Source organism: Natrix helvetica, assembly GCF_964273705.1.
Source record: "Natrix helvetica genome assembly, chromosome: 2".
NCBI lineage: Eukaryota > Metazoa > Chordata > Lepidosauria > Squamata > Natricidae > Natrix > Natrix helvetica.
This window is the reverse complement of record NC_138552.1, coordinates 292,151,526-292,178,737: the sequence shown is the minus strand read 5'-3', so window position 1 is coordinate 292,178,737 and position 27,212 is coordinate 292,151,526. Positions and strand designations below refer to the sequence as shown.

Here is a 27,212-nt window from a genome sequence, read left to right as displayed (position 1 = left end):
TCTGAACTTTGTGCTTAAAGAAAAGAACATAAGTACTTTTGTTTCCACATGGAAACCGCTTCTGAACTTTGTGCTTAAAGAAAAGAACATAAGTACTTTTGTTTCCACATGGAAACCGCTTCTGAACTTCATGCTTGAGGTGGAAAAGAATGAAACTTTGATTCTGGGTTTTACAGATCAGACTGATAGATTCTTGTAGAAATGACTGGTTTATACTATTAGGGTAAAACAAATAGTTGTGATTGTTACTAATGCCCTATTCTACTGTAACAGAGAGTCGAAAGTCAGTGCTTCTTTTTCTTTCTCTATCCTTCCTCCCTTTTCTCTGCCCTTTCCCCTTCCCTATCCTGCCCTTCTATTTGCTTTCGTATTTCATATTTTATTTATAAAAACTTTATAACCTAATAAAACGTATTCTGGGAAAAAAAACCAGCAAAGTAAGGAGTGATCTTCCTGGATTCTCCATCTTTTCGCTTGAAAGGAAATTTGGTAGTTTTTCAATGTCGTGACGTGCCTATGCAATTTTACCCAGTGTTGTGATCTTCTGTAAGTTGGCTCGGAACTAAGTCCCCTTAAATTCATGGATGGGTAGATTTCCAGGAAAAAAATCACTTTACTCTCAGGCGAATGGATTAAAGAGTAGAAGGATAGCATCTTGCTTCCCAGACTAAGACAGGATGAGATATTTTGAAGTGGTTTCCGTTGTCATGTGATAATGATATTTTAGCCTTATTATGTTTTTTTTTTCCCCTGGCAAAGTTTGAAACTCTAGCATCTGTAGGAAATCGGAGCAAAAAGAATTAGAAATGATTATCGAACTCAAATGCAGGAATACAGTATATTTCATCAACGCAGGGATGTTTATTCCGAAAAGTTAATTATTCTGGATTCAACCTTATTGTACATCCTTAAAAGGGCAATGCAACTGTAAAACACAAATAATTTTAGGCACTTGGAGTCCAAGGAGAAAATGTTTTGAATGGCACACAAACAAGTTTATTGCATTTCTTTTCCATCACCAAAGCCTGGTTAAAAAGAGAGCAATTTGATAGTAAACCTACATGCTTAAGTTGTGTGTGCCACAAAGAAGTGTTTGGTGGGGGTATCGGTAGTCCTCGTCTTACGACAGTTGAGTCCAAAACTTCCATTGCTAAGCAAGACGATTGTTAAGTGAGGTTTGTCCCATTTAACGACTTTTCTTGCCGTTGTGGTTAAGTGAATCACTGCAGTCCTTATGTTAGTCGCACGGTTGTTAAATGAATCTGTCTTCCCAATTGATTTTGCTTGTCAGAAGGTCGCAAAAGGGGATCACGTCACCCCAGGGACACTGCGATCGTCATAAATATGAAGCAGTTGCCGAGCGTCCGAATTTTGATCATGATGCTGCAATGGCGGTTAAGTGTGAAAAATGGCCCTAAGCCACTTTTTTTCAGTGCCGTCGTAACTTCGAATGGTCATTCAGTGAAAGGTTGTAAGTTGAGGACTTCCAGCATTGCCCAAAACAGGAAAGCAGTTTTGGAATTGTGGCTTTCAAATATTACTTTCTGCCTGTCCTCACCCCCTTCCCTTCTTGCTTCGGCGAACAGTTTTTTGCGACAAGTGAATTTCCAATGACAATTTACTCCTTTTACCATAATCAATAGCCTAAAGATGGGCCGATTTATTTATTATTAAGGGTCCTGTGTAATTATAATAATTCACTCCCTAGGAAGGCCATTGTATCAAGGTCTCTGAGATTCATACAAGTTGTTCCTTGTCCGAATGAAGCTTTAAGAGGCTATTGCGTTACCAAAGATCTGGGGAACATCTGAATCAAGATCAGAATAGAGTTGGAAAGGGACCTTGTAGGTCATCTAGTCCAGCCCATGTGCTCAAGCAGGACACCCTATACCCGTGATGGCCACAGGTGGCACATGGAGCTGTGTTTGCGGGCAAGCGAGCTGTCACTCCAGTCGAGCTCCACAACCCATGCATGCGTGCCTCCCGCTGGCCAGGTGATTTTAGGGTCTCCGCCGCACTTGCATGCATGTAGGGCCTATACCATATGGCTGTCCAATATCTTCTTGAAAACCTCCAGTGATGGAGCACCCACAACGTCTGGTGGCCAGTTGTTCCACTGGTTAATTGTCCTCACTGTTAGGAAGTTTCTCCTTAGTTCTAGGTTGCTTCTCTCCTTGGTGAATTTCCATCCATTGCTTCTTGTCCAAAGCCTCCTGGTGCTTCGGAAAATAAATTGACTCTTTCTTCTTCTTTGTTGCAGCCTCTCAAATATTGGAACGCTGCTTTCATGTCCCCACTAGTCCTTCTTTTCTCTAGACTGGCCAAACCCAAATCCTGCAACCGTCCGTCATACGTTTTAGCCTCCAGGCCCTTAAATATCTTGGTTTCTCTTCTTTGCACTTCTTCCAAAATCTCAACCTCTTTTTTGTAACGTGGTGACCAAAACTGGATGCAGGGTTCCAGGTGTGGCCTTACTAAGGCTTTATAAAGCGGTACTAACACTTCATTTGATCTTGATTCTATCCCTCTGTTTCTACAACCAAGGATTGTATAATTAGATTATGGTCTGTAGCAGGGGTCCTCAAACTTTTTAAACAGGGGAGGGGGGGAAGCAATTCACGGTTCCTCAGGCTGTTGGGGCCCCCGGACCGGCTGGGTGGGTGTGGCTAGGTGGTCATGTGACTGGGTGGGCGTGCCCAATTTAACGGTCGATTGAATAATGCACACAAATTAAACTAGGTACTCCCATGTGACACCATTCCTGCGCGAACTGCACTGGCTTCCTGTGGTCTATCGGGTGCGTTTCAAGCTTTTGATAACAATCTTTAAAGCGCTCCATGGCTTAGGACCTAGTTACTTGCGGGATCGTATTCTGCCCCATACATCCCTGCGACCAATCCGCTCGCACAGAGAGGGCCTCCTCCAGGTGCCGTCCACCAGACAGTGTCGGGGGGCGGCGCCTAGGAGTAGAGCCTTCTCTGTGGCGGGCCCAGCCCTGTGGAATGACCTCCCCCCGGATATTAGGAATACCTCTGACCTCCGCTCCTTTCGTGTAAAGCTCAAGACCCACCTTTTTCAAGTTGCTGGCCTGGCTCAACTTTGATCCAACTATATCGCTCCTGACGGGTTTTTTATTTGGGGTATTTTAATTGCATTCAATTTATTTAGGGGTTTTTAAACATTGTGTTTTTACTTGTTTTTATCTATCAGTTCACCTCCTCCTTGTATATGTCGTATATATGTCTTGGTATATGTTTTGTTATATGTATGTCGATATATTTATTTCCTATGTTTTGTTGTACGCCGCCCCGAGTCCTTCGGGAGAGGGTGCGGCTAAGAAATAAATATTTATTATTATTATTATTATTAAACTTAATTTGTTTTGCTCCTGGGGGGTATTTTATTTCCTTTTGTTTGCTTGTTGCTCTTTTGGTTGACTTTTCTTTCTGCTATATCATTTTTTTTTCAGTTGTTTAGGAGTCTAGTAGTCCAGGAAACTTTTGCAGCAATTCTTCTCAGCCCCAAGGAGCTTGAGAAATCTCTTTCTGTCTCTCTCTCTCTCTCTCTCTCTCTTTCTTTCTTTCTTTCTTTCTTTCTTTCTTTCTTTCTTTCTCTCTCTCTCTCTCTTTCTTTCTTTCTTTCTCTCTCACTCTCTTTCTTTCTCTCTCTTTCTCCCTCTGTCTCTGTCTCTCTCTCTCTGTCTCTCTGTCTCTCTCTGTCTCTCTCTCTCTCTCTCTCTCTCTCTCTCTGTATTTCTCTCTCTTTATCTATCTTCTGCAAGTGGGGGAGGTGAAAAATGGGCCCATTTTTTGGCCTCCTGAGGCATCTGTGCACCCCTTTCTTCGCCTCCCCTGCCTCCGGAAGCATTCTAAAGGCAAAAACGGTCTGTTTTTTGGCCAAAAACAAGCAATTTTCACCCTTTTTGGGGGTCCTGGATCTGAAGGGTGGGCGGGGCGATGTGGGTGGGGCAGCCCCGTGGTCCTGGGCGGGCCGGATTAATGGCTTCGGCGGGCCACATGTGGCACCCGGGCCATAGTTTGAGGACCCATGGCTTGTAGTTTCCTGGGTCTGTTTTTTCCCCCCTTCCTTTTTTGAAGATGGGAACCACATCGGTTCTTTTCCAATTCTCTGGCAGTTCTCCGGTGCTCCAAGATTTTTTAAAGATATGGCTCAATGGTTCTGAGATAACATCTGCCAGCTTTGGGAGGCATCCGTCCGTCCCCGTGATTTATATTCACCAAGGTCAGACAGTTGTTCTCGTACCATTTTCTTACTTATTTTAATTTTTATTTCCTGTCTGTCTTTTGCAGTTATGTTTTACAGTTATACAAATCAGGAAGCTATATATTTACCTCCTTTTCCCCCCTAAACAACACAACGTGGCAAACATACTGTTGTGGTTTGCCGGCAGCCTGCAGAGCTGGCAGCAGATTCGGACAGTGAGGAGGTTGGGGAGGAAGATGGGCCAGTCCTGGAGTCTGGGGAGGACTCTGATGAGGGCTCTGTGTCGGAGGCAGAGAGGGGGACAGGGCCATCTGACAGTTATCAGCTGCCTTCAGAGTCAGACAACAGTGAGGCAGAAGAACAGCTGGAGCCTGTTCCCAGTGCGCGCATGCGCAGAGCTCCCAGAAGGCAAGAACAGTTAAGACAAAAGGGGCAACTCGGGGGTAAGGCTTGGAGGTGATTGGCCCCTCCCATAAGACATAAAGGAGGAGCAAAGGCACGTGAGCCTTTGCAGGAAGCAACTTTGTTCATTCTGGTCGGTTTAAAGTCTGAAGTTCCGTTTTGTCTCTATGCTCTGTGTGGCTTTGCCACCCAGCACCTAATTGGCAATTAGGTGTTTGGCAGCGTTTCAAGGGAGATAAAGGTGGGTGCTTAACAGCCTTATCCCGAAAGACTTTGGCAGACCTCTGTAGGACTCTTTACAAACTATTTGTGACTCATTGCGGGCTGTGAATGAACATAATTCATAGCCGTTGAAATAAAAAGAGGGTTTTGGGGACTAAGCGTGTGATTTTCACTGTCTCAAGAAACCTAGGTCAGAACAACTGATAGTTTTTCTTCCTACTATTTTCCTCCAAAACATCCATCTTTGGACCAAGAGAGAGAGAGAGAGAGAAGTCTAATGACAATTTACCATGGCCAACTGGCCGCGGGACAGGAGTTACATTAATATCCAAGAAATGGTGGAATAGAATCATGAAAGATAAGGACGCAAAAGGAGGGACAGAATGAAATGTAAATGGCAAAAAATGAAAATATTTTTAAAATTTGTTTTATATCATTAAATACAATTGTTAAGTTGTCCAGTCACAAGTTGGCTGTGGCAAATTGGCCGCAGCGAGTTGACTGTGGAAAGTTGTTCCATACCGGACAGAGAGGGACTGGCCCAAAGTCACTCATTCAGCTTTCATGCTTAAGGTGGAACTAGAACTCACTCTCTCCTGGGTGATTGGCCCTAAAGTCATCCAGCTAATTTCTTATGACTAAAATGGAACCAGAACTCCCCCTCCCCCAGTGATTGGCCTTAAAGTCATCCAGCCAGTTTCATACGCCTAAGATGGGCCTAGAACTCACCTTCTCCTGGTCATTGGCCCTAAAGTCACCCAGCCAGTTTTTTATGCCTAAGGTGGAACTAGAACTCACTGTCTCCTAGTGAGTAGCCCTAAAGTTATCTAGCCAATTTCCTATGCCTATGGTGGAACTAGAACTCACCCCCCTCCTGGTGATTAGTCGTAAAGTCATCCAGCCAGTTTGTTATGCCTAAAGTGAGCCTAGAACTCACCCTCTCCTGGTCATTGGCCCTAAAGTTATCCAGCCAGTTTTTTATGCCTAAGGTGGAACTAGAACTCACCCCCTCCTGGTCATTGGCCTAAAGTCACCCAGCTGCCTTTCATGCCTAAGGTGGGACTAGAACTCACTGTCTCCTAGTGAGTAGCCCTAAAGTCATCCAGCCAGTTTTTATGCCTAAGGTAGAACTAGAACTCACTGTCTCCTAGTGAGTAGCCCTAAAGTCATCTAGCCAATTTCCTATGCCTATGGTGGAACTAGAACTCACCCCCCTCCTGGTCATTGGCCCAAAGTCACCCAGCTGCCTTTCATGCCTAAAGTGGGACTTGAACCACTAAAAAGCAAAAAGTTGGTTTGATTGTTGCTTTTTCCCCCCCAGTGGGAGGTTGTGTGTGTGTGTGTGTGTGTGTGTGTGTGTGTGTGTGTGTGTGAGAGAGAGAGAGAGAGAGAGAGAGAGAGAGAGAGAGAGAGAGAGAGAGAGAGAGAGAGAGTCTTTGTTTCCAGTATTCCTCTGTTATTGGATAAAAGCTTGTGATTCCCGTATATCAAATTTCTGTTTAAACTATCGTAACTTTATCAGTTGGCCAATATACTGAAAGAGAGTTTTAAGAAATAAGGCTTAGGCGATAGGATAGAGTTTACCTGCCCTGAGTTATGAAGCGGATGACTGTTTTATTGTACAGGTAGTCCTCAGTTTACAACAGTTCATTTAGTGACTATTCAAAGTTACAACGGCACTGAAAGAAGTGACTTATGACCCTTTTTCATGCCTACAACCATTGTAGCATCCCTATCCTCACATGATCAAAATATGCAGATGCTTGGCAACTGACTCATATTAATGACGGTTGCAGTGTTCGGGGGACATCTGGTCACTTTTGGTGAGCTTCTGACGAGCAAAGTCAAGGAGGAAGTCAGATTCACTTAACAACCGTGTTTCTAGCTTAATGACAGCAGAGAGTCACTTGACCCATGTGGCAAGAAAGGTCATAAAATGAGGCAAAACACAACTTTAACAACTGTCTTGCTTAGTAATGGAAATTTGGGGCTCAATTGTGGTCATAAGTCGAGGACTACTTATATCAGGTCCATAACCACTTCAAATGGTTGTTAAGTGAAGGGTTAGAATTGAGGAATAGAATAGGGAATAGAATAGAATAAAAAAAGAATAGAATAGAATAGGGAGTAGAGTAGAATAGAATGAAATGAAATAGAAATGAAATAGAATAGGATAGGAATAGAATAGAACAGAAACTTTATTGAGAATAGAATAGAATAAAAAAAGAATAGAACAGAATAGAAAAATAGAATAGAATGAAAAAGAATAGAATAGAATAGAACCTTAATTGAGAATAGAATAGAATAGAATAGGGAGTAGAATAGAATAGAAATGAAATAGAATAGAATTAAAAAGAATAGAATAGAATAGGGAGTAGAATAGAATAGAAATAAAATAGAATAGAATAAAAAAGAATAGAACAGAATAAAAAAGAATAGAATAGAATAGGGAGTAGAGTAGAATAGAATGAAATGAAATAAAAATGAAATAGAATAGCATAGGAATAGAATAGAACAGAATCTTTATTGAGAATAGAATAGAATAAAAAAAGAATAGAACAGAACCTTAATTGAGAATAGAATAGAATAAAAAAGAATAGAATAGAATAGGGAGTAGAATAGAATAGAAATGAAATAGAATAGAATAGAAATGAAATAGAATAGAATAAAAAGAATAGAATAGAATATGCAGTAGAATAGAATAGAAATGAAATAGAATAGGATAGAAATAGAATAGAACAGAATCTTTATTGAGAATAGAATAGAATAAAAAAGAATAGAATAGAATAGAATATGGAGTAGAATAGAATAGAAATGAAATAGAATAGAATAGAAATGAAATAGAATAGAATAAAAAGAATAGAATAGAATATGGAGTAGAATAGAATAGAAATGAAATAGAATAGGATAGAAATAGAATAGAACAGAATCTTTATTGAGAATAGAATAGAATAAAAAAGAATAGAATAGAATAGAAAAATAGAACAGAATAAAAAAAGAATAAAATAGAATAGGGAGTAGAATAGAATAAAAATGAAATGAAATAGAATAGAAATAAAAAAGAATAGAATAAAAAAGAATAGAATAGAATAGGGAATGAAAGAGAAATAAAATAGAAAAGAATAGAAAGAAATAAAATAGAAAAGAATAGAATAGAATAAAAAAGGATAGAATAGAATAGAAAACAAAAGAATAGGAAAGAATAGAATAGAACAGAATAGCAATTAATAGCATAGCGTACTGTAGCACACTCACTGAATATTCAGTTCTGAAGGGGGGAATCTTATATGAGTCCGAGAGCCATGGGAAAAATAGAAATCCAGCATCACAGGGCCTTCTTTACGTTGGCACCTGGGCATTAATTTCGCCTTCTCCTGCAGGCTGGGCTGCCCTTCGCATTTTTAAATTTTATTTTATTTATTTGTCTCTGGCCTTTTCACGGTCCTATTTGGGACTCCGTATCCATGCTGCGGGTTAATATTCCTGCATTAGGCTTTGTTTAAAACCTGTCTCTCTTTTTATTTGGGTTCGGCGGCTTAGCCTCGCTTGCTTTTATGGAGTGCCGCTTCTATGAGATTGTTATCGGGGCGAGTGGGTGGGCTGCCGATATTACAATCGAATAAATAAAGAAGACAAATTAAGCCGCCGGGAGGCCAGGCCTACCTACCACATTTTACATGGCTGGAAAGTGTTATTAACAGATTAACAGAGTTGGAAGGGACCTTGCAGGTCATCTAGTCCAACCCCCTGCCCAAGCAGGAGACCCTAACATCTGCCTCTACTTAGGATCGAACTCCCTCCTGATTGTGAGGCGAGAGCTCTACCTCTAGGCCACAGCAGCAGATAAATGAAAAAAAGGGGGGGAAATCCATTCTTCCACTTTGGAGCAACAGGTTTTGTAATACAGGCAGTCTTCGACTTATGACCATAAGTGAGCCCCAAATTTTCGTGGTTGAGCCAGACAATTGTTATAAATGAGTTTTGGCCCATTTTACGCTACATCTTTTTTCTTGCCACAGTTGTTACTGCCGTGGTGGCGCAGTGGTAGAATACAGTATTGCAGGCTGAGCTCCTCTTACAGTCAGGAGTTCGATCCTGACTGCTTCAAGGTTGATTCAGCCTTCCGTCCTTTCGAGGTCGGTAAAGTGAGGACTCAGATTGTTGGGGGCAAGAGGCTGACTCTGTAAACCACTTAGAGAGGGCGATAAAGCACTGTGAAGTGGTATATAAGTCTAAGGGCTATTGCTATTGCCCTTCCTTCCTTCCTTCCTTCTTAGTGACTACTATTGCAGGCTAATTCTGCCCACTGCCAACAGTTCAATCCTAACTAGCTCAAGGTTGATTCAGCCTTCCGTTCTTTCGAGGTCAGTAAAGTAAGGACTCAGATTGTTGGGGGCAAGAGATAAATGCACTGTGAAGCGGTATATAAGTCTAAGGGCTATTGCTATTTTTTTCCCTTTCTCCCTAAGGGAACCATGTGGTCGTTAAGAGAATCACCTCAGTTGTTAAATGAACTATCTGGTTGTTAAGCAAATCGTCACAGTTGTTAAGTGAATCATGTGGCTGTTACGTGAATCACATAGTTGTAAAGCAAAACACTGCAGTCGTTAAACGAATCAGGTAGTCCTTAGGTGAATCACAGCAGGTTTTCTTTAAAGCACATGGCACATGTTAGCCAGGGATCACCGAGGCGGCTGGCTGCCTCTGTGAAAGGAACTTTTTTGGGCGGTGTTATCTTAACCGCTGGATGCCTGAGTGCCAGGTCCCTACGCGGTTTATTCACTCACAGGACTCGAACCACCGAGCAGAGCGCAAGCTCAGTGTCTTACCGCGTGAGCTACTGTGGGCCCCTCACTGCAGTTGTTAAGTGAACTACCTGGTTGTCAAACGAATCAGGTGGTCGTTAGGTGAATCACATAGTTGTAAAGCAAATTGCTCTCATCGTTAAGTGAATCATGTGGTGGTTAAATGAATCACGTAGTTGTAAAGCAAATCATAGCAGTTGTAAGTGCGTCATGTGGCCCAGAGGTGGCATTCAGTCGGTTCGGATCGTTTCGCCGGAACTGGGAGTGGAAACCGTCGGTGGGCCCATCCAACCGCTCCCCCCGCCCCGGATCTATGCTGTCCTATTTAGGCATGTTTTTGAGGCAGGGCGCATGTACGGAAGGCGTGTGTGTGAGGAAAGTGCATGCACGGAAGGCCGGAGCCCACCACTGAGGTAGGCCTAACATAGCCCAATGAAACTTCTCGTGAGGAAACGTATTAAGGACAGCATCATTAAAATAAGAAATCTACAATAATCCTACCTATGTTATACTGTATGTTTAGCATTTTCTCTCCTGTCATCTCTATCAGTGGTGGATTCCTAACTGGTTTGCTGCGCGGGCCGGCTCAATTTAACGAAAATCGGTCAGAAAAAAGGGAAAACAGCTGAGGAGCGGCAATTCAAGCTGCCGCTCAGGATCAGCTGGGTTACGGGAAGCCGAAAAAGGGAGCTCATGTTTTCGCTGGCGGATAACTCAGGCCGCCATAGGTGCCTTGACCCAAGTGACGTCAAGCGGGCCATGCTCACCCTGGCCACGCCCACTCTAGCCCCCCCCGGTCAAACACAGCCCTGATGTGGCCCTCAATGAAATCGAGTTTGACACCCCTGGTCTAGACACTTATCTAAAATGATATAGGTCCGTGGCAGTGGTGGGTTTCAAAATTTTTTAGAACCTCTTCTGTTGGTGTGGTCTGCTTTGTGGGAGTGGCTTGCTGACCATGTGACTGGATGGGAATGGCTTGCAGCCATGTGACCGGGTGGGCGTGGCCAACTTGTAAAATGGGGTGAAACTCACTTAACAACACTCTGGCTTAGCAACCAAAATGTTGGCTCAGAAACTCTGGCATGTGAAGCACGCAAGTCTTCAAGCTGTCAAGTTACAAGACCCTTGCATCCCTAACCCTTTAGAAAAAGAAACCCCAGGGGTGTTCAAACTTAACAGCTTTAAGACTTGTGGACTTCAACTCCAAGAATTTCTCCTCTCCCTCTCATCTTGATGATGTGCGGAGAGGGGGGGAGGGTGCTGGAACCCATTCTAAATGATTGCCCCAGCTCAGCTCCACTGTGCATGTGTGCATGCCTCCTGCCGGCCAGCTGATGTTTGGGTTTCTCCCACACATGTGTGTGGGGTGGGGCGCATGTGAGAGATGCACACACATACGTAGGGGGTGTAGCCCCTCATGGTCCATTTTTGGTCTCAGGAGGATGCAGGGAGGCCTACTAGGCTTAAAATCAGGTGTGGGGAGGAGCAGGGTGCGTGCGCGCATATGCAGGGGGACATGGCATGTGGGGGAGGGTGTAACGCACACATTGCGTTATGGGTGCAGGCGCATACACACGCTTTTGGCACACGACGACCAAAAGGTTAGCCCTCACTGATATAGGTTCTCCTGCTTGAGCAGGGGGCTGGACTAGAAGACCTCCAAGGTCCCTTCCAGCTCCTTCCTTCTGTTCTAAGAATCTCTTTTGCTGGGTGGAATCTGGACCACAGCAAATCGATTCATTTCTATTTGGCTTTCTCACTTTCAGGAAATGCTTCAGGAGAAAAGTTTGTCGGATGTGGAGGATGGGTTTGTGGTACCCCAGGGCCCTGGCCATGCTGAAACCACCGGAGGGTCTCCAGTTCTTGGGGTGGCGGGAGTCAGCAACACACCCCTGAACAGTCCTCAGATACCGGATGCAGAACAGGTAAGCATTTTGCAAATGAAAAACAGTTTACGGGTAATTCTCAATCTTGGCCATTTTAAGAGATATGGACTTCAACTCCAAGAATTCCAAAGCCAGCCATCAAGCTAGAAGACCACGCTAAGCCAATATCTCAAACTTTAAGATGTATGGACTTCAAATCCCAGAATTCCTCAGGCAAAATTCTGGAAGTTGGAGTCCAAAGTTCTTAAAGTTTCTGGCTGGGGAATTCTGGGAGTTGAAGCCCATAGTTTTTAAAGTTTCTGGCTGGGGAATTCTTGGAGTTGAAGTCAATAGTTTTTAAAGTTTCTGGCTGGGGAATTCTGGGAGTTGAAGCCCATAGTTTTTAAAGTTTCTGGCTGGGGAATTCTTGGAGTTGAAGTCAATAGTTTTTAAAGTTTCTGGCTGGGGAATTCTGGGAGTTGAAGTCCATAGTTTTTAAAGTTTCTGGCTAGGGAATTCTGGGAGTTGAAGTCCATAGTTTTCAAAGTTTCTGGCTGGGGAATTCTGGGAGTTGAAGTCCACAAGTCTTAAAGTAGCCAAGAGTGGACACCCCTGGTCTAAAGACAATGTTTTTCAACTGCGGTCACTTTAAGATGAGTGGACTTCAACTCCCAGAATTCCCAGGCCAAAATTCTGGAAATTGGAGTCTATCAGAGGTGGGTTCCTACAGGTTGGGACCAGTTCGGCCGGATAGGTAGTAACTTGGCTGGACATGTGACTGTACCAGTTCTATCCGTCACCAGCTTTACTTTCTGTTTTCTGCACATGTGCAGAAAATTTTAAAAAAATGTAATTTTTATCCTTTTTTGTGGTGTCCCAGAGAGGTGCCAGAGATGGGACATTTTTCGCAAAAACGGAAGCATTTTTGCCTTCCCCCAGCCCTGCTGAGGCCTGCAGAGTGTTCCTTGGAGGTCGGGGAGGGCAAAACCCTTTTTTTTCTTACTGGGTAATTTGCAGGCGCTCCCTTAGCTCCGGCGAGGCTGGAGCCCCCCCTCCCATCAAATCTTTTTGCCACCGTTTCGGTGGGCATGGCTTGGTGAGGGGGGGGTCATGTGACTGAGTGTGCATGAGTGACGTCAAGTTCACCACGCCCACTCAATCACATGTCCCCCATCTAGCCACACCCACCGAACCGGTAGTAAAAAATTTTGAAACCCACCCCTGGAGTCTACCCATGTTAAAGTTGCTGGCTGGGGAATTCTGGGAGTTGAAGTCCACAAGTCTTAAAGTGGCCAAGATTGGACACCTCTGCTCAAAAGACAATGTTTTTCTTTTTTGCATATAGTTTTTTTTTTAATTTTCCAGTATAAAGACAATGTTTTTCAACTTCAGTCACTTTAAGATGAGTGGACTTCAACTCCCAGAATTCCCAGGCCAAAATTCTGGAAATTGGAGTCTACCCATGTTAAAGTTGCCAGTTGAAGAATTCTGGGAGTTGAAGTCCACAAGTCTTAAAGGTTTTGGGCACCCTTGGTCTAAATGCAATGTTTTTTTCAACTTTGGTTACTTTAAGATGGGTGGATTCCAAATCTCAGAATTCCCCAACCACATGATTAATGCTGAGTAATTACAGGTAGTCCTCGACTTACGACCACAATCGAGCCCCAAATTTTGGTGGCTAAGCAAGATAGTGGTTTTGCCCCATTTTATGACTTTCATTCCGATAGTTGTTAAATGAATCACTGCAGTTCTTCAGTGGAATCACTGCAGTTGTGGAATGAGTAACACGGTCATTAAGCGAATCCCGCCTCCCCGTTGACTTTGCTTGTCAGAAGGTTGCAAAAGGGAATCACTGTGACCGTCATAAATACGAGCCAGTTGCCAAGTGTCTGAATTTTGACCATGGGGATGGTGCAATGGTTGTAAGTGTGAAAAACGGCCGCAAGTCGCTTCTTTCGCTGCCATCATAACTTTGAGCGGTCGCTAAAATGAATGGTTGCAAGTCGAGGATTATCTGTATGACTTCGTTTTTCCTGCCAAAGACAGTCAGAACTCCTCACTCTTCTATAATTAGAAAAAAAAAAGGTGCTATCTTTCTCCTTCCACATTCCGGCAACTTTTTTTCACTTTTAATTTTTCATTCTTTCTTGATGCGTTGGAAGACCATTGAGAATATCAAGGTCTATTTGCACGAAAAAGAGCTATGGAAGAAATTTCACGAAGCCGGGACTGAGATGATCATAACTAAAGCCGGGAGGTAAGACTGCTTTTGCAACGATCCGTTTCAATGCATATATACATATCAACCATGAAATGCTATAATCTTTGCTACTGGTTTGGAACCGGGAGCATGGGTGCGCGCAGCACTTCTGCGCATGTGCAGAGCATCTGTGATGATGTCTGAGCGGGTGGGTGAAGCCTCCCGCCACTGCCACTACTGGTTTGCCCAAACTGGGGAGAACCGCAGAATACCACTTCTGATACATACTGTATTTTTCTGACTATAAGACGCACCGGTGTATAAGACGCGCCAAGATTTCGAAGAGGTAAGTAAGAAAAAGGTCCTTGCCTTCCCTCAGCCCCCAGCAGCCCTCTGCAGGCTTCATCAGGGCTGGGGCAAGGCAAAAATGCCCTCGTTTTTGCCTTGCCCTAGCCCTAGCCCTGCTGAAGCATGCAGAGGGCTGCTGGGGGCTGAGGGAAGGCAAAAAAAAAAAAAGCCTCCATTTTTGTGAAAAACGGCTCATTTTTCACAAAAATCAGATGCGGGGGCGGGGCTGAGGGAGGCCAAAAATGGCTGTATTCGGTGTATAAGACCAACATTTCCATGCTCTTTTAAGGGTGAAAAAGTGCGTCCTATACTCCGAAAAATACGGCACATACATACATACCAGTGGTGGGTTTCAAATTTTTTTAGAACCTTTTCTGTAGGTGTGGCCTGGTTTGTGGGAGTGGCTTACCAGCCATGTGACTGGGTGGGAGTGGCTTGCCAGCCATGTGACTGGGTGGGCATGACCAACTTGTAAAATGTGGTGAAACTCACTTAACAATGCTCTTGCTTAGCATTGCAAAATGCTGGCTCAGAAACTCTGGCATTTGAAGCACGCAAGTCTTAAAGCTGTCAAGTTACAAGACCCTTGCACCCCTAACCCTTTAGAAAAAAAACCCCAGGGGTGTTCAAACTTGACAGCTTTAAGACTTGTGGACTTCAATTCCCAGAATTCCTCCTCTCGCTCTTCATCTTGATGATGTGCAGATGGGCGGGGGGAGGGAGCTGGAACTGGTTCTAAACGGCACTGTAGATTTGTGGAACCTCTTCTATAGAAGAGGTTAGAACTGGCAGGAACCCACCCCTGATACATACACACACAAACACAATTAGGTAATTAATTTGCACAATGTGGATGCTGGAACTATCTGGAAACCTTGGCCAGGTATGAGTGTAGAATTCCTGTTCTGGATTTTTAAACATATGATTGGGCTATGCAGGAGAAATTGGCTCAGTGGTGTCTGGTGACTGAAACACATACGGGAATATCACTCCTGCCGCCTTGAGTCTGGAAGCAGTTCCATAGAAATTTTGGTGAGGTACCGATGTTTAGCACTGTAAGGAGCCCCAGACCGCTCCTGAGTGAAGGAGTAGGACATCTGCCAGTTTGAACTGAGGTAACGGAATGTGAGGCAACTGGCAGTTGGAACAGAGTTCTTTTCAGGTGGGGAGGGGGAGTAGTAGAATGTCTAACTCCTTAGAATCAGAGTGTTCTATTTACTGTATAAGGAATACTAATGATTTGATGGCCATTTCGAAAAACCCTTTCTTAGCAAGCACCTAGAAGCCAAGGGGAACATACCTGCCAAATTTCAAGTTTGTAGGCTTTACAGTTCTGGAGATTTTGTGATGAGTGAGTAGTACTTGACTCTTATACTGTATATATAGATTTAAGACAACATAAATATATAATACTCCTTCCACTTCATAATTTCCCCACAAAAACAACCCTGTGAGGTGAGTTGGGCTGAGAGAGAGAGACTCTGGCTCAAAGTAATCAAGTAATTTTCTGCCTAAGATGGAACTAGATCACTATCTCATGATGATTGGTCCAAAATCACTCAGTGGGTTCATGCTTTAGATGGGACTAGAACTCACCATCTCCTGGTGATTGGCCCAAAGTCACCCAGCAGCTTTTATGCCTAAAGAGGGATTAGAATTCAAGATCTCCTAGTGATTGACCTACAGTCATCTAGCTGGCTTTCATGCCTAAAATGGAACTAGAATTCACCGTCTCCTGGTGATTGACAAAAGTCACCCAGTTGGCTTTCATACCCAAGGCGGGACTAGAACACACCATCTCCTGGCGATTGGCCCAAAGTCACTCAGCTGGTTTTTCATGCCTATAAGGTGGAACTAGAACTCACCGTCTCCTGGTTTCCAGCCAGGAGACCAAACTGGCTCTCACTGCACTTCGCCTTTCATCTGCAAAGAAGGGAACTGGCCCATCGAGGATGACAAGGTTTTGCAGATTTGCACATATGCCGTTTCTGAAGAAGGCAACATAAGCGATGGAAAAATTTATCAGGAAGATAAGTCAGGAAAGAAGAAAAAAGAGCCTTCTGGGGAAGGATTGAAGGAGTCCCAGCTTGGCTGATTTACAAGATTGTGGCACGATCAAAATAAGGTTGCCTGATGCATAACAAGTCTGTTCCAGCCACCGCTGGCCAACTAACCATCACTGTCAAAGCAAAGTAAGGGAATAACCGAAGAAGCACGCTGTTCTTTTCTGCTATTTGCACAAGGCAAGAAGAAAGCAGGTCTATAAATTAGCCAGGATTTATTACTAACATCTACTTACTGACTCCCTTTTAGATCCAGGGGGGAAAAAAGTCACCAGAACTTGCTTACAATGGGCAGGATCCGTTTGCCAAGAATGCGTGATTTATAAAGTGGAAACATCTTTAAAATGCTCTCGCTATCTTTCCGATGTTTGGCTGTTTTAGTTACAGGAGGGGGAGAAGCAGAGAGATTATTTCATATTAAGATCATCAAAAGATTTGGGGGAGAAAAAGAGGAGTTTATATTAACCAAGTTCCCTGAACTTTACATAAAACGAGGTGACTCCTTGGCAGATAAAAGAGAGAGAGCCACAGTTATACAAGACGGAGAATGTTTCCAAGCATAAATCTAGGCACTTTTCAAGTTCCAGGATTTTATTATGACTTTATCTTGGCACCCAGAGTAGCTTTTTGGGGAGAAAAAAAAATATTTATTTATTTGGGAAACAGGCCGTGGGTTAAACCTTCGAAACTCCAGGGTTTTTTTTGGGGGGGGGGGGGGAGATTTTTAAAAGATTCTAGGATTGACTGAACTGGTTCATGTATGAAAAAGAGCACAGAACAACCGTAACGATTCATAATTCTTAATATTTCAAATTCTTGCTTAGCTCTTCAAGCCAAACGTACGGAGAGAATCAAAGCTTCATAATTAATTATCAACGTATCCGGGTTTGTGCAGTACAGGAAGTCCTCGCCTTACAAACATGCATTTAGTGCAGGAATTGGTGACCTTAAATACTCAAAGAGCGACGAAGGTCGCAACTGGAAGCCTCCTGTTCAATTCTGGAGCCGACCGGAAGTCCGGTTCCCCCACCATAGAGTCTCCTCCTAGTGCAGCGTCCTTTTGCCTCTACCTGTCCTAACCGAAAGCCCTACCAATTGTGGAGACAACTGGAAAACCTTCCCCTTGCCATAGAGTCTCCTCCTGGTGCACCGTGGTTACCCCTCCTCCCCAAAACTGGAAGCTCCTCTCAAAATTGTGGCACCATCAAGAGCTGCAGGTTGCTGACTCCTGGTTTAGTGACTATTTGAAATGACAACGGCACTGAAAAAAAATGACTTACAACTCTTGTTCACACTTACAGCATCTTTGTGATCCTGTGTGATCAAATTTTGGTTTGCTTGGCAGCTGGCATGTCTTTGTGACGGTTGCAGTGTCCCCGTCTGACAAGCAAAGTTGGCGAGGAAACCAGGTTCTCTTAACAACAGTGTTACTAGCTCAGCAACTGCAGTGATTGACTTCACAGCTGGGGCATGAAAGTTCGTAAAATGTGGCCAAAAGCTCACTCAACCATCGTCTTGCTCAGCAACGAAAATGGTGGTTTCAACTTCAACTGTGGTCGTATGTCGAGGGCTACCTGTATATATACAATAATACAATAGCAGAGTTGGAAGGGACCTTGGAGGTCTTCTAGTCCAACCCCCTGCCTAGGCAGGAAACCCTATAACGTTTCAGACAAATGGCTATCCAACATCTTCTTAAAGACTTCCAGTGTTGGGGCATTCACAACTTCTGGAGGCAAACTGTTAATTGTTCTAACTGTCAGGAAGTTTCTCCTCAGTTCTAAGTTGCTTCTCTCCTTGATTAGTTTCCACCTATTGCTTCTTGTTCTACCCTCAGGTGCTTTGGACAATAGTTTGACTCCCTCTTCTTTGTGGCAACCCCTGAGATATTGGAAGACTGCTATAATGTCTCCCTTAGTCCTTACAATACAATACAATACAATACAATACAATACAATACAATACAATACAATACAATAGTAGAGTTGGAAGGGACCTTGGAGGTCCTCTAGTCCAACCCCCTGCCTAGGCAGAAACCCTATACCGTTTCCTTCTTTTCATTAAACTAGACATACCCAGTTCCTGCAACCGTTCTTCATATGTTTTAGTCTCCAGTCCCCTAATCATCTTTGTTGCTCTTTGCACTCTTTCTAGAGTCTCCACATCTTTTCTACATCATGGTGACCAAAACTGAATGCAGTATTCCAAGTGTGGCCTTACCAAGGCCTTATAAAGTGGTATTAACACTTCACGTGATCTTGATTCTCTCCCTCTGTTGATGCAGCCTAGAACTGTGTTGGCTTTTTTGGCAGCTGCTGCACACTGCTGGCTCATATTTAATGGTTGTCCACTAGGACTCTAAGATCCCTCTCACAGTTACTACTATTGAGGAAGGTACCACCTATACTGTATCTGTGCATTTCTTTTTTCTTGCCTAAATGTAGAACCTTACTCTTTTCACCATTGAATTTCATTTTATTAGATAGTGCCCAATGTTCAAGTTTGTCAAGATCCTTCTGTATCTTTAGCCTATCTTCTGGAGTGTTGGCTATTCCTGCCAGCTTGGTGTCATCTGCAAATTTGATGAGTTCCCCATTTATTCCCTCATCCAAATCATTGATGAAGATGTTGAAGAGTCCTGGGCCTAAAACAGAGCCTTGGGGTACTCCACTGCATACCTCCCTCCATGTAGATGCAGTTCCATTGAGGACTACACGTTGAGTGTGGTTGGTCAGCCAGTTATGAATCCATCTGGTGGTGATTCTGTCCAACCCACATTCTTCTACTTTATCTAGTAGTAGGTTACAGTCTACCTTATCAAATGCCTTACTGAAGTCCAATATTGAACCATCTTCTGGTCTGCTTTTGGCTTAAGGTAGTTGAACCGAAGAGGCTATGATTTGTAATTATGGTTAGTAATAGCTTTGCAAACGCCAGATTGCTTTCACTGTGGCTTTTCATCACTGAATCGAGAATCCTGTTTTCGTCATGGTTTGCTTTATGCATTGGAGTTGAGGGTAGACAGAAAGATCATAAACTAGGATGACTTTGCTCATTGGCAAGACTCATCATCTTCTTTTAATGACCCCATAATCCCTTGCGGCGTGGAGTCTGGGCAACTGAATGGAGCTGAGTGTTTACTGGCCTGATGCCCTACCTGTTGCCAATGAGGAGTTTTGTTCAGCAGATATATTCTCATTGTGCCCAGAGAGAGAAATATCTCCCTTTACCTAGGATCGAACTCACAAACTCCTGATTGTGAGGCGAGACTTCCACCTCTAGGCCACCGCACCAGTCTTGCTCATTGGCAAGACTAACCTTGATTAAAGCAGTCTGGCTAAAGATGTTAAAATATTCATGACTGGGAAAGACATGGGAGCAAGGTCAGCCAATGAATAGGCATAGCGACTAAGTCAGCCAATGGGAGCTTAAACAGATCTGATTCTGTGCAGAGAATTGAAACAGAAACTTAAGCAGTCTGCGGCTCTGAGAAGCAAACTAGCAGTCTGTCTGGGCTTGTCTGCTGATATGAAACTAACTGAGAAGCCCATCCTTTGCTATCCTGGATAGTGCCAGTTTTGTCCGATGGAGGCGAGGTAGTCCTTGACTTACAACATTTCGTTTAGTGATCATTCAAAGTTATATCAGCACTGCAAAAAGCGACTCACGACTATTTTTCACACTTCATAATCTCTGCAGCCTCTCCCTGGTTGCCAGATCAAAATTCAGATACTTGGCATCTGACTCATATTTGTGACGGTGGCACTGTCCCTTTTTGTGACCGTCTGACAAGCAAAATCCATGGGGAAGCCAGATTCCCCTAACAACAGTGTTCCTAATTTAACAACGGCAATGATTCCCTTAACAAATAGAATAGCAGAGTTGGAAGGGACCTTGGAGGTCTTCTAGTCCAACCCCCTGCCTAGGCAGAAAACCGTACACCACTTCAGACAAACTGTTATCCAACATCTTCTTAAAGACTTCCAGTGTTGGAACGTTCACAACTTCTGGAGGCAGTATGTGCCAGGAAAGGCCATAAAATGGGGCAAAGCTCACTTAACGACTGCCTTGGGGTTTTTTGTGTGTGTGCAAAAAGTTTTTTATTTTTTCCCTTTCAAATTCATTCATAGATATACATTCTTATAATTGCTGTTTAACATTTATCTATTCATCATTAATCTCTATACACACTACAGTTTGGGTCATTTTCTTGCCACCCCGTGCCTCCATCTTATTTTGTAGCAACCTTACTCCTTCTATCTTCTCAACCTCCCTTCTCTGCCTTCTTCTTTCCTCCTCTCCTGCCTCCTTTCTTCTTCCCCTCTCTTTTCCCCCTCCTCTCTTCTCCTCCTTCTTACCCGCTCTCCTCCTCTTACTTCACCCCCGTACTTCTTCTGCTTTACCCTTCTTCCTTTCCCTCCTCATCCTTCCTCCTTTCTTCTTCCCCTCTCTTTCCCCCTTCCTCCTCTCTTCTCCTCCTTCTTACTCTCTCTCCTACTCTTAATTCCCCACCCTTACTTCCTCTGTTTTACCCTTTCTTTCTTTCTTTCTTTCTTTCTTTCTTTCTTTCTTTCTTTCTTTCTTTCTTTCTCTCCTCATCCTTCCTCCTTTCTTCTTCCCCTCTCTTTCCCCCTTCCTCCTCTCTTCTCCTCCTCTTTACTCTCTCTCCTACTCTTAATTCCCCACCCTTACTTCCTCTGCTTTACTCTTTCTTTCTTTCTTTCTTTCTTTCTTTCTTTCTTTCTTTCTTTCTTTCTTTCTCTCCTCATCCTTCCTCCTTTCTTCTTCCCCTCTCTTTCCCCCTTCCTCCTCTCTTCTCCTCCTTCTTACCGTCTCTCCTACTCTTAATTCCCCACCCTTACTTCCTCTGCTTTACCCTTTCTCCTACGACTGTCTTGCTTAGCGACATAAATTATGGCCTCCATTGGGGGTCGTAGGTTGAGGACTACCTATATAACGGTTAGGAAATTCCGCGGTGTCATTAACCTTGCTCCCACTTCTGTAGGGTTTATAAACCCCTCTTGAAGGTTTACCTTTGGCTAAGTGGAAATCTAATTTTAGCTTTGTTATGCTTTGTGTATACAAGGCTGGAGTGACAGAGAGCAGAGGTTTTGCGGAGAGAAGGATGCTCAGCTTAATTTGTAGATCTTGTGAGGAAGCTAAGAAAAATCAACCAGTCCTTGGAAGAGGCAAAAGGTTGCCTTTAAATCTATCCAGAAGATAGGCTTAAGATGCAGAAAGATCTTGGCAGACTTGAACATTGGGCGCTAGCTAACAAAATGAAATTCAATGGTGAAAAAAGTAAGGTTCTACATTTAGGCAAGAAAAACAAAATGCACAGGTAGAATGCAGGTGGTACCTGGCTCAATAGTAGTAACTGTGAGAGGGATGGACAACCATTTAAATATGAGCCAGCCGTGTGCAGCAGCTGCCAAAAAAGCCAACACAGTTCTAGGCTGCATCAACAGAGGGATAGAATCAAGATCACGTGAAGTGTTAATACCACTTTATAATGCCCTGGTAAGGCCACACTTGGAATACGGCATTCAGTTTTGGTCACCACGATGTAGAAAAGATGTGGAGACTCTAGAAAGAGTGCAGAGAAGAGCAACAAAGATGATTAGGGGACTGGAGACTAAAACATATGAAGAACGGTTGCAGGAACTGGGTATGTCTAGTTTAATGAAAAGAAAGACTATGGATGATATCAGTCTTCCAATATTGAGGGGCTGCCACAAAGAAAAGGGAGGGGGGGGTTTAAAATTATTCAAAGCACCAGAAGGCAGGTCAAGAAACAACGGATGGAAACCAATCAAGGAGAGAACCAACCTGGAACTAAGGAGAAATTTCCTAACAGTGAGGACAATTAACCAGTGGAACAGCTTGCCACCAGAAGTTGTGGGTGCCTCATCACTGGAGGTTTTTAAGAAGAGACTCAACAGTCTGAGATGATATAGGTTCTCCTGCTTGAGCAAGGGGATCGACTGGAAGACCTCCAAGGTCCCTTCCAGCTCTATTCTACTCCAAATATTCTAAAGTCGATGCAGAAGCCAGATTCAATTAACAACTGTGTTGCTAATTTAACAACTGCAATGGACAAAACTCACTGAAGCGCCGTCTCACTTAGCAACAGAAATTTTGGGTTCAATTTTGGTCGTAAGTCGAGGACTACCTGTAACTTTCACGGAAAAGAAGATTTTTTTTTTAAAAGAAACGCCCGAACAGGGAAAGCGAGTGGTTTTAAATAAAACCGAGATTTTATGCTCTGTCTTGGCCTCTCCCTCCCTGTCTAGAGTTATCTCCAAGTTTAAAAACGGCCCATCTCCATCTAATCGGACGGAGGGGCTCCACCGCCCAGATAAATCTCTTCGATCTGTCCGCGGGCCGCGAGTTCAAGGGTACTGATGGGTGCCGAAAATGAATTTGGGGCTGACAAATGAACTGGCCCGCGGAGAACTCCTCTTGAACCTGTATTGTTTGTTATTCTGGAGTCAGGATCCGTCCGGGGCTAACCCTGCACTTCAAAGTGGGCCTGTCCACGTTTTGTATATCACACGTCAGAGCCGAGCGGCGTGCTGTGATAAGCGAAGCTGGCGTAGGAAGAGTGAGATGCCCTGGGAACAGAAAGGGACATGGAACGAAACTCCTTTGATCTCGCTCAAATATTTTCCATCAGCCAGATTTTCTTCCTCTGTCGTCTCCTTCCCATCTCTCTCTCTCTGTCTCTCTCTCTCTTTTTTTAAAAGAGACTCTTTGGAGACTTGGCCTCCATAAATGAATATTTTTGGGGCTGCTTTCAGCTTGGAAGCAGTGCAGAGAAGAGCAACAAATATCATGAGGGGGCTGGAGGGTAAAACATATGAAGAACGGTTGCAGGAACTGGGTATCTCTAGTTTGATGAAAAGAAGGATTAGGGGAGACATGGTAGCCATGTCCCCATAATTGAAGGGCTGCCACAAAGAAGAGGGAGTCAAGCTATTCTCCAAAACACCTGAGGGCAGGACAAGAAGCAATGGGTGGAAACTAATCAAGGAGAGAAAAAAGCCAACACAGTTCTAGGCTGCATAAACAGAGGGAGAGAATCAAGATCACGTGAAGGGTTAATACCACTTTATAATGCCTTGGTAAGGCCACACTTGGAATACTGCATTCAGTTTTGGTCGCCACGATGTAGAAAAGATGTGGAGACTCCAGAAAGAGTGCAGAGAAGAGCAACAAAGAGGATTAGGGGACTGGAGACTAAAACATACGAAGAACGGTTGCAGGAACTGGGTATGTCTAGTTTAATAGGAAGAAGGACTAGGGGAGACATGATAGCATTGTTCCAATATCTCAGAGGTTGCCACAAAGAAGAGGGAGTCAAACTATTCTCCAAAGCACCTGAGGGCAGGACAAGAAGCAATGGGTGGAAACTAATCAAGGAGAGAAGCAACTTAGAACTGAGGAGAAATTTCCTGACAATGAGGACAATTAACCAGTGGAACAACTTGCCTCAAGAAGTTGTGAATGCTCCCAACACTGGAAGTTTTTAAGAAAAGACTGAACAACCATTTGTCTGAAATGGTATAAGGTCTCCTGCTTGAGCAGGAGGTTGGACTAGAACAGGGGTCCCCAATCTTTTGGACCTCAGGGACCACTAAATTCATAATTTTAAATCCCTAATGATCTGCCTAATGACCAGCTGGGTGGGCGTGGCAAGGTGGTCATGTGATTGGGTGGGCATGGCCAACTCAATGTCACTCACGTCGAGGGGTGCCGCAATGGCCTCTACTCACCCCTCCCCTCCCAGCCACTCCTTGCCTGCCCACCCGGGCTCCTAGGGCCCCAAGAGGAAGCAGTCGCTGGAGCTAAGCAGCCGCCAGGAGAAAGAGTTGGCAAAACAGCTGGCTCAGTTCAAATTGGATCTGAACAAGAAGGAGGCTCAGCAGAAGCACCTCACTGAGGGCTAGGAGCATAAGCTTTCCAAGCAGAGGGAAGACCTGCAGGAGTGCAAGGCCAGGTACCGGCGCCTGGAGGCTTAGCGGGCTGAGATGGTCAGCCAGTTCCAGGCCAGGATGCAGTCCCACTGGAACGAGGCCCTGCGGCTTTTTGCCCCCAGCGGCGCTTCCCTCCAACTTTCGCCCAAAGCCCCTCACCAAGAGGCTGAAGCAGACCCCCCAAGTCGGAATTGCTGCCCCCCTCCGTCCCACACAAAAGGACCCCGAAGGGGGAGACACTCTGCAGCAACACAAGCCTTCATTGCACATATCCGGCCAAGGGGCCGTAGTTTGAGGACTTCTGATTTAGTGCAATATAAAACACGCAAAGACTTTTTCTGCAGACCACCAAAATCTTCTCGCAGACCACCAGCGGTCCACGTTGGCGACTGCTAGAAGACCTCCAAGGTCCCTTCCAGGCCTGTTATTCTGTTTTTCTGAAGGCGTGCCCGCTGACAAGGAGTCGAGAACTGTGGGGCGACTCTGAGAGACAAATAAATCAATAAACCCCACCCCACCCCACCCATGCAACAGGATTGCAACCCCAGCTGTAAAACATGGAAATCTTCAGACGTTTCTCTTCTCGCAGTTCATTTAAAAGCCATTTGAGAGGATCCGGCGTGCCTGAGACAAACCGAACGACACAGAAAGCACTTCATTATGGAGGAATAAGTCATTCGCACTTCATCGGCGAGCTATTTTAACCCCGCTTTTTTTCTTTCTAGGTCTTTTTTTTCCCCTTCCCCTTTTTCCTTGATTTTGCTTTGTTCTTGGCCACCGGCAGAGTTGGCCAAGGCCTGCCAAGACAGGCTGTTTGGGTAGAGAGACAGACGGTGGGGCACATCCCCCACCCCGGGGGAAGGATGAGTCAAGCTGGGTCCCTGAAGACAGGCCAAGAAGGAAGCTGGTTAGAGTGACCACAGCTTGCTTTTCTTCAGTTTCATCCATTTCCAAAGCACCCGAAGGCCCGACGAGGGATACCGTATTTTTGGGAGTATAAGATGCTGGAGGGAGCTGGAACCGGTTCTAAACGGCACTGTAGATTTGTGGAACCTCTTCTATAGAAGAGGTTAGAACTGGCAGGAAAACCCAGCCCTGAAACTGAATCAAGGAGAGATTCAACCTGGAAATAAGGAGACATTTTCTGACACGGGTGAAATGCTACAGGTTTGGGCCGGTACGCTCGAACCGGTGGTAAAAAACACTAAAAAAAAAGTAAATAAAAAAAGTTCCGAGGATTGCACGTGGCACTGATGATCTTCAGAATTTAAAAAATAAAAACTTTTTAAGCATTTTTTTTACTACAGGCTCTCTAGAACTAGGCCAAAAACGGGGGCGAGGGAAGTGGGGTGTGCTGAGAAAGAAAGAAGAAAGAAAGAGGGAGAGAGAGGGAGGGAGGGAGGGAAAAAGGAGAGGAAGGAAGGACTACAAACCTGGCACTGGACGCAGTTTCGGAGGATAATCCAGGGCTGGAAGGGACCTGGAGGTCATCTAGTCCAACCCTGTTCCAGCAGGACATTGTTAAATTGAGTTTCTATCTTTTGATCCCCCAGTTACATGACTACATAGCCATGCCCATCCAATCACATGACCCACCAAGCCATGCCCACAGAACCGGTAGCAAAACGTTTTAGATTTCACTACTGTTTTCTGACAGTGAGAACCATCAACCCATGGAACAGAAGTTGCCTTCGGAAGTTGTGGGAGCTTCATCACCGGAGGCTTTCAAGAAGAGACTGGACTGCCATTAGTCAGAAAGGGTGATGGGTCTCCTGTTTGGGCAAGGGGGGCAGAGGTGGCCTTCACATAATTTAACAACTGGTTCGCCTAGCGCAGAACCGAAAATGTGAGCACGCATGCAGGCTCTTGCGCGTGGCTTCAAACACAAGGCGATTTCTGTAAGTAACTACGGTACTTAACAGATACAATCAAGGTTTGCACACGATAGGAAGAAGGAAGGTATTGCCAAAGATTACACAATATTAGATAAACTTTTGATACAGACAGAAAACAGGCTGATCAAAGTGTTGTATAGATTTTTGTTGGAATATAAGCTAGAGGAAGAACATGTCAAAGAAACTATGGTTGCTTGGCCGAAAAAATTCAGTTATAATGTGGAATTGGCTAAGTGGGAAAAACTTTGGATACTTAATCAGAAACTAACAATGGCTACGGCGTATAAAGAAAATCTTGATGTTCTACAGATGGCATCTCCCCCCCAGCACAGCTCTCCAAAATGTTCAAAAATCTGGCCCCAAATTGTTGGAAGTGTAAAAGAATACCAGGCACTTTTTATCATGTGTAGTGGACATGCAATGAGGCAAAAGAAATATTGGAAAATGATTCAAGCATGGTTAGAACAAATGGTGGGAGACCAAATTTTGTTTAAACCAGAAATTTTTCTCCTAGGTATAATACTGGAGGGGTTTAGGAAAGATACACTTTATCGAATTATATATGTGCTAACTGCGGCGTGCATAACTTATGCACAATATTGGAAAAAAGAAAATATACCATCAGAGCTAGATATAATCAGAAAAGTGTTGGCCTGCGCAGAAGCAGATAGGCTCCCTCTTGAACTTAAAAAATAAAGGGCAATAGGAATATTTTGAAGTCTGGAACAGATTTTATGATTGGTATAAGACAAGGTGACAAGACTGGAACAAACTGTATTTATTGTGATTGGACAGAAGGATAGACAATGCACTAAGTAGGCTAATAGTTAATGGTTGAGACTAGCTGTGTATAATGTGAATGCATGGTCACTTCGACTTTGCGGTACTGCATTGTTTTAAATGTAAAAATAATAAAAATATATCTCAAAAACAACAACACACAAGGCGATTTCATGCACATGGTTTCCAGCACACCTTCTCAGGCAGCTGCAGTAGAGCGGGCTGCGTGCACGGGGGCGATTGAGCCAGAGAATGCGATATATAGGACGGGATAGCGCCCTGGTGGGTGGGCTTAATGTTTGTCTAGATGGGCGCCTGCAAGCTCACATTTGTGAACCAATAGGGAAAGTAAGTGAATACCAGCCCTGACTGTGTCCTGATATTTTGAAATAAAGGTCCACATTTGTAGACAGCTGGCTCTCAGCACCA

General features: G+C 44.1%; 1 protein-coding gene and 1 long non-coding RNA gene across 7 annotated transcripts in view; both read left to right on the top strand.

The window, feature by feature from the left end:
* The window catches only part of TBX4 (T-box transcription factor 4), a 98,960-nt gene that overhangs the window by 30,931 nt on the left and 40,817 nt on the right, over window positions 1-27,212 (top strand). For 5 of the 6 annotated variants that reach the window (XM_081945437.1, XM_081945435.1, XM_081945436.1 and 2 more), the window contains exons 2-3: window positions 11,423-11,581; window positions 13,684-13,778. In XM_081945437.1, the coding sequence (XP_081801563.1) occupies window positions 11,426-11,581; window positions 13,684-13,778 (251 nt within the window). In that variant the 5' untranslated portion in view covers window positions 11,423-11,425. Of the gene's footprint in view, window positions 1-4,509; window positions 4,868-11,422; window positions 11,582-13,683; window positions 13,779-27,212 lie in introns of those variants that run through there. The other variant, XM_081945434.1, reaches the window with a different exon arrangement.
* On the top strand, window positions 7,424-8,278 carry LOC309387739. The gene is made up of 3 exons (XR_014174656.1): window positions 7,424-7,461; window positions 7,544-7,646; window positions 7,794-8,278. It is a non-coding gene; the product is annotated as an uncharacterized lncRNA (long non-coding RNA).